Raw genomic sequence first — 8,048 nt, 5'->3', positions numbered from 1 at the left:
TCTGTGTAAGGCCTTTCTCTAGTTGTGGCAAGCGGGGGCCACTATTCATCGCGGTGCGCGGGCCTCTCACTATCGTGGCCTCTCTTGTTGCAGAGCACATGCTCCAGACACGCAGGCTCAGTAGTTGTGGCTCACGGGCCTAGTTGCTCCGCGGCATGTGGGATCCTCCCAGACCAGGGCTCGAACCCATGTCCCCTGCATTGGCAGGCAGATTCTCAACCACTGCACCACCAGGGAAGCCCCTGAAGGCCACATTTTTAAAATAAATTTAAGAGAAACAATTTAAGTGTCAAATAAAAAAATAAAGATAGCCATCCCCTCTCAAAAGGTGGCAAAAGTGATCACAATATAATCAGGAAATCCTCAGGCATATTTTTTTTTCAAATTTAACACTCCATAGTGTACTTATAAGTGGGGGAAATTATTTTCAAATGATAAATTTGGTATTTGCAGAAAATATACTATTCTGGAAGAACTAGACTTTTTTGTGCTTTAATGAGAGTGAAAAGATTATTTTCTAGAAGCTTTGGGTCACAAATAATCAAAGGAAGGAAAGGAATTCTTGGAAGGTCATGTTCAAGGATGCTTTCTCTATGTTAATTGAATGTATCAAAGCTGCCCTGGGTCATTGTGAAGTCAAAGCTTTATTATAGATATGAGAACTGTGGCTCTCCTAAGTTTGGATACTATCAGAATTGTTTTGGTGTGCTGATATCTGAGCCTTCTGGGCAGGAAATTTCTTACGTAGATGTGGTACTAGGACTAGGCTCTATGGAGAGCTACTCTATGTTTTATGTTAATCCTTTGGGCTTGGCATATCAAAGAATACCTGTAAAATAATAAGCAGGTGACTTTATTTCCTAATAATTGACATTGAACATATATAAATCCTGAAACAGATTATTTTCAGACCTTTTTCTCACAGCAATTGTACAAAATAAAACACCAATTTAAAATAAAATTGCTTGACAAACCTTGGGGTGTGTCTTTGGTGAGTTGTAATTTATATAGATGAATTTCCATATTTCTACTTAAATTAAATACCATATTGTACAGACTTTCAAATACAGAGAAAAATGTCTTACTTGGACACAATAAAAATGAATAATAGTGGCATTTTGCTTATATTTCACACCCATTTGAACAGTCATGTTTGTGCATTTAACACTTTATTTTCTGAAAATATACGTTATCTAGACAAAAAACTCTACAAAACCTTAGTATATCTTGAAGAGACTTGCAAAAGAAATATTTCTATATTATTTCTCCCTCTTTCTATGAATTTCTATGATTTATAAACATCAGTGACAATTCAAAAGTTGAAGCACTGTGAAATAATTACTCCCTTTTGGTAGTAAGAAGTTTTTTAGCATAAAAATGCGTATTTAAAATATCTGATTAAACTATTATAACTATCCAAATCTTACCTATGTAAAGCTCTTAGAACACACCTGCCACAGAGGATGTGCCCCATCAGGATTAGCTGTAATCACTCATTCTTCAAGAATTAGCTCTAAAGCCATGATGGATACCTTGATTGACCATACATCCCCCTGTTGTGTCATGGCCTTACTTTGGCCAGAATTGGGAATCAGCTTTTTTTTAAAAAGCCAATTTGATAAGCAAACTCTGTATTTCAATATTTCAATTGAAACCATTTGTGTGTCCTTTTCTGTGAATTGCCTATTTCATGGCTCTTGTCTATTTCTTTATTGGTATGTCAGTTTTTTTCATTTGAATCATTATTTATATATTAATGATTTAACACTTTATATGATATTTTATTGCAAGTATTTTCACCACTTTGTCCTTTGCCTCTTTTTAAAATAAATTTATTTATTTATTTTTATTTTTGGCTGCATTGAGCCTTCAGTGCTGCGCATAGGCTTTCTCTAGTTGCGGCAAGTGGGGGCTACTCTTCATTGCGGTGTGTGGGCTTCTCATTGCAGTGGCTTCTCTTGTTGCGGAGCAGAAGCTCTAGGCGCACGGGCTTCAGTAGTTGTGGCACGTGGGCTCAGTAGTTGTGGCTCGCAGGCTCTAGAGTGCAGGCTCAGTAGTTGTGGCCCATGGGCTTATTTGCTCTGCGGCATGGAAGAGTTTTAATCACAGTTTCAATTTCAGTGCTTGTGATTGGTCTGTTCATATTTTCTATTTCTTTCTGGTTCAGTCTTGGAAGGTTGTGCATTTCTAAGAATTTGTCCATTTCTTCCAGGTTGTCCATTTTATTGAAGGCCACAGTTTTTTGTTTTGTTTTTTTTTAAGATGTTGGGTGTAGGAGTTTATTAATTAATTTATTTATTTTTGCTCTGTTGGGTCTTTGTTTCTGTGTAAGGGCTTTCTCTAGTTGTGGCAAGCGGGGGCCACTATTCATCGCGGTGCGCGGGCCTCTCACTATCGTGGCCTCTCTTGTTGCAGAGCACATGCTCCAGACACGCAGGCTCAGTAGTTGTGGCTCACGGGCCTAGTTGCTCCGCGGCATGTGGGATCCTCCCAGACCAGGGCTCGAACCCATGTCCCCTGCATTGGCAGGCAGATTCTCAACCACTGCACCACCAGGGAAGCCCCTGAAGGCCACATTTTTAAAATAAATTTAAGAGAAACAATTTAAGTGTCAAATAAAAAAATAAAGATAGCCATCCCCTCTCAAAAGGTGGCAAAAGTGATCACAATATAATCAGGAAATCCTCAGGCATATTTTTTTTTCAAATTTAGCACTCCATAGTGTACTTATAAGTGGGGGAAATTATTTTCAAATGATAAATTTGGTATTTGCAGAAAATATACTATTCTGGAAGAACTAGACTTTTTTGTGCTTTAATGAGAGTGAAAAGATTATTTTCTAGAAGCTTTGGGTCACAAATAATCAAAGGAAGGAAAGGAATTCTTGGAAGGTCATGTTCAAGGATGCTTTCTCTATGTTAATTGAATGTATCAAAGCTGCCCTGGGTCATTGTGAAGTCAAAGCTTTATTATAGATATGAGAACTGTGGCTCTCCTAAGTTTGGATACTATCAGAATTGTTTTGGTGTGCTGATATCTGAGCCTTCTGGGCAGGAAATTTCTTACGTAGATGTGGTACTAGGACTAGGCTCTATGGAGAGCTACTCTATGTTTTATGTTAATCCTTTGGGCTTGGCATATCAAAGAATACCTGTAAAATAATAAGCAGGTGACTTTATTTCCTAATAATTGACATTGAACATATATAAATCCTGAAACAGATTATTTTCAGACCTTTTTCTCACAGCAATTGTACAAAATAAAACACCAATTTAAAATAAAATTGCTTGACAAACCTTGGGGTGTGTCTTTGGTGAGTTGTAATTTATATAGATGAATTGCCATATTTCTACTTAAAGTAATTACCATATTGTACGGACTTTCCAATACAGAGAAAAATGTCTTACTTGGACACAATAAAAATGAATAATAGTGGCATTTTGCTTATATTTCACACCCATTTGAACAGTCATGTTTGTGCATTTAACACTTTATTTTCTGAAAATATACGTTATCTAGACAAAAAACTCTACAAAACCTTAGTATATCTTGAAGAGACTTGCAAAAGAAATATTTCTATATTATTTCTCCCTCTTTCTATGAATTTCTATGATTTATAAACATCAGTGACAATTCAAAAGTTGAAGCACTGTGAAATAATTACTCCCTTTTGGTAGTAAGAAGTTTTTTAGCATAAAAATGCGTATTTAAAATATCTGATTAAACTATTATAACTATCCAAATCTTACCTATGTAAAGCTCTTAGAACACACCTGCCACAGAGGATGTGCCCCATCAGGATTAGCTGTAATCACTCATTCTTCAAGAATTAGCTCTAAAGCCATGATGGATACCTTGATTGACCATACATCCCCCTGTTGTGTCATGGCCTTACTTTGGCCAGAATTGGGAATCAGCTTTTTTTTAAAAAGCCAATTTGATAAGCAAACTCTGTATTTCAATATTTCAATTGAAACCATTTGTGTGTCCTTTTCTGTGAATTGCCTATTTCATGGCTCTTGTCTATTTCTTTATTGGTATGTCAGTTTTTTTCATTTGAATCATTATTTATATATTAATGATTTAACACTTTATATGATATTTTATTGCAAGTATTTTCACCACTTTGTCCTTTGCCTCTTTTTAAAATAAATTTATTTATTTATTTTTATTTTTGGCTGCATTGAGCCTTCAGTGCTGCGCATAGGCTTTCTCTAGTTGCGGCAAGTGGGGGCTACTCTTCATTGCGGTGTGTGGGCTTCTCATTGCAGTGGCTTCTCTTGTTGCGGAGCAGAAGCTCTAGGCGCACGGGCTTCAGTAGTTGTGGCACGTGGGCTCAGTAGTTGTGGCTCGCAGGCTCTAGAGTGCAGGCTCAGTAGTTGTGGCCCATGGGCTTATTTGCTCTGCGGCATGTGGGATCTTCCCTGACCAGGGCTTGAACCCGTGTCCGCTGCATTGGCAGGCGGATTCTTAACCACTGCGCCACCAGGGAAGTCCCCTCGTCCTTTGCTTTCTAATCGATTTGTGTGTGTGTTTAACAGAAGGAGTAAGTTGTATACTCGCCAATCTATCTCTTTTGTGTGTGATAACTTGGGGGCGGTTTCTAGGGGTAGAGGTTGCTGGCCAGTCCTTACTTTACTATTTCTTAAACAGCTGCCACGAAGGGCAAGACCAGTAAATGCAGATCTGAAATCTAGGGGAGGAGTCTAGGCTGGGAGTGTGTATCTGGATGTCAGCTGTCTAGAGCACCATGGAAATATGAGTGTAGATGAATTCTTCTGTCATAAGAATGGAGAGAGAGAAAAGAAAAGGAAACTGTGTTGGAATGTCTGTATTTGGGGAGTGAGAAGAGGAAAATGAGTTAGCAAAGCTGACCAGAAAGAGAAGATATTCAAAGAATCATGGAAGGCCAAGAAGGCAAGAGACATAAGGTGACGGTCAACTGGTTAAGTCAGATGGATTTGGCAAGAGAAGCCAATGAAAAAGTCAAAATACAAGAAACAGAGGAGCAAAAAGGAGGCAAATAGACCAGCCTCTTTTCTATTCGGTCACATGAGCACCATCTCCAAGAGCATATGAACATATTAAGACAAAACCCCAAATCGTACTTGTATGTACAAAATGATCTTAAATCCTGGGTAGTTTACTTATGCCCTCCCTCATTTCCCCTACTGTAATGATTTTTTATAGTTCCATACCAACGAGCAAAGGAAAAATTTTATAGGGAATTCGCACTCAACTTTAACGCCCCTCCTCCGTCCCCAGGAATGATGTTAACGAGCTGATGCTTCATCCTACAACATTTTATTATAATCAGTAAAATTACTTAACCGGCTTCACTGCGATAGGGAACAGGGGGAACTCTGGGAAGAGTGGGATCCCTTGGAGGTCAACAATGTAGTGTAAACTAAGGGGCAGTCTCAGCCTTCAGAGTGGAGGCCTGACCTCGCCGGAGGATGGAAACGGGACTGCCTGGCTCTCCTCCCCACGTTTTGTTTCTTACCTCTGTGGCTTGTGTGCAGACAGTTGCTCTGGTAACATGCCTCGCATCGTCTGCATTTGTTTTTCCCTGTCAGGGAGCAGAAAGAAAAATCCGAGACGAAGAGAGGAAGCAGAACAGGAAGAAGGGGAAAGGCCAGGCCTCCCAAACCCAGTGCAACAACTGTGAGTGTGGCTGCGAAGGGGTAGGCTTTGTCTGGGCCAGATCCACTGGGGAATGGGTGAAAAGAAGTGGGTTGCAGGTAAAATATGGACATGCAAGGGATGGCTTGCTTTTCCCTAGCAGTGGAGAAGGGGTGAACTGTCCCTGTTAAAAGTAAATAGAATCACATGATCACAATGTTCGAACTAGGAGGGATTTTCTAGTGTCAAGGAGACCAACATCCTCCTTCTCCAGACAAGGAATCTAGGGTGCAGAGAGGGACAGGAGGGCAAGAGGGGACCGGAGCTCCCCATCAGGGGTGCTCTCGCCAAGTCCACACTCTTTCTGCTGGTTTGGTGATGGGAGAGGGGAGGCTTTTAAAGTGTGTTCACATCTATGGCGTTTGGGAAGCTTCATAGGAGACAATCATGGACTTTAGCTAAGATTAGATCTTACAGGTGAGAGTTCTTAGTCATTCACAACCCTCTCACTTATGGGTTTTGTGATCGTGTCCAGCCTCTGATGGGAAGTTGGCGGCGATACCGTTACAGAAGAAGAGCGACATCACCTACTTCAAGACAATGCCTGATCTGCACTCCCAGCCCGTCCTCTTCATACCCGATGTTCACTTTGCAAACCTGCAGAGGACAGGACAGGTATGGCCTCCCTGCTAACATCCGCCTGCCATCCATTCACTGGGCTGGTAGAGCCTTAAGACAGCATCACTTCAGGCACTGTTGATCTTAAAAATAAAACCCATGAATTCAACAAAAAGTCAGCTGTTCCCTACAGAAAATGGAATTTTATAGAAAGGAATGTCTCAGGAGAGGAAACCAACTTACTAAGGGGAAGGTGAGAGTGAGCTGATAATCTCGAAGTGTTGACAAAGCAATGAAAGAGGAAGAAAGTAAGAAGGCTGATAACCTGTAAGAAAAGTTTTGTTTTGTTAGTTTTGTCATGTGGGATCCACCTGATGCGATGGAGCTCCATCTAATGGTGGGAAATTGAACTGCACCCATGACTTTAGAACGTTGCCAAGAGGAAAAATTCTTTGATTAAATAAAACTCTATCAACAATTTTTCCCTTAGTTAATTAACAGTTTCCATTGAATAGATAAATAATTTCACACCAAGAGAAAAATGAGATTGTAGACAAGCCTTTTAAAAAAAGTTCCTGTCTTCTAGGTATATCTATAAGTGAAATTATAGAAATAATATTATAATCCAATAATTAACTCATTATGGTAGCTCAAGTTGATGAAATGTTATGCAGCCACTAAAATTATAATTATGAAAACTATGTAGCAACATAGGAACTCATTATGATAATGTTCAGTGGGGAAAAAAGTACAATAGCCATTTGTATCTCTACTGTGATTCCAAATATATACCTGAATTTGAACAAGACAAATTGTAATACTTGATGAGTAGGGCTATGAGATGGATGATTTTTTGTAATGTCTTTAGTATTATTTATTTTACGTTATGAATTAAAATTTTGCGAGATAATTACTTCCCCAGCATTAGCCAGAATTGTCTTTCACCAAACCAGTTGGGTTCAGTGACTCTTGTATTGATGAGTTTTCTTTTAAACTCAGAGTCTTCTGAGGAAAGGTCTGTTGAGAAATAGGTGCATAATGACACATTCCAGTTTTTCTTCCATTCTAAGCGTTCAGACACTCATTAGAATTGACCTTAGTCTAGAAGCAGAAATCATTATCAGCTTAACTTTCTCTTTCTGGAGAATATTTTGTGTATGAGACAAAGCAGTTGTACAACCAGGGCTTTTTTTAAAAGTTGCTGTTTTTGACACAACATGGCAACAAAATACCCATAGTTTTTTCTTAGAGTGCATTCCACTAAAATTTAGCATTCCCATCTTGTCTTACTTGTTTGATAGGAAAAGGACACAAAGAAGGAAGAATATTATGATTTATTAAGCTATGAGAGCCAGCACCTATTTTTATTCTTATTTTTTAATTCCCAAGAACACGATGGTGATTTGTGTATGTAGTCTTTGTAAATACATGGGATTTTTTTGAAGCTAGGTGTCCACACCTTCCAGGAGAGAGGGGAAAATTGAGTTAAATTGCTCTTATTATTTACTGTTGTGATTCTGGCTTCAGCCCAGTGTCAAAACCGACAGCCTGACCTGTTCTCTTGGCAAGATTTCTCTGAAATACACAAAGCTGTAAATGAATCCTAAGAGGAAAAGTGACCAAATCTGACTGCTCGTGACTGTCAGTCCTCTGGCCTCACTTGCTCCCTCCGTGTCCTGAGCTGGGCTCCTAGCCTGTGGCTGAATCAGAGGGAAAGTGTTGCCTTTACCGTAGGTTGGTTGCAGCGATTTGCAAAGCAGCCCAATCAGCGTCCCCTGGGGCATTGCGAAGTTAAGTCCTGCTATCTG

At 39.5% G+C, this 8,048-nt stretch overlaps 1 protein-coding gene across 1 annotated transcript in view; it reads left to right on the top strand.

Annotated features, from left to right (window-relative positions):
• The window catches only part of GRHL2 (grainyhead like transcription factor 2), a 162,524-nt gene that overhangs the window by 127,124 nt on the left and 27,352 nt on the right, over positions 1 to 8,048 (top strand). The window contains exons 10-11 of the mRNA XM_055091164.1: positions 5,577 to 5,664; positions 6,158 to 6,297. Of these exons, the coding sequence (XP_054947139.1) occupies positions 5,577 to 5,664; positions 6,158 to 6,297 (228 nt within the window). The remainder of the gene's footprint in view (positions 1 to 5,576; positions 5,665 to 6,157; positions 6,298 to 8,048) is intronic.

The sequence above is a fragment of the Physeter macrocephalus genome, chromosome 15, assembly GCF_002837175.3.
Source record: "Physeter macrocephalus isolate SW-GA chromosome 15, ASM283717v5, whole genome shotgun sequence".
Lineage (NCBI taxonomy): Eukaryota > Metazoa > Chordata > Mammalia > Artiodactyla > Physeteridae > Physeter > Physeter macrocephalus.
This window is presented reverse-complemented; position numbering and strand designations above follow the sequence as displayed.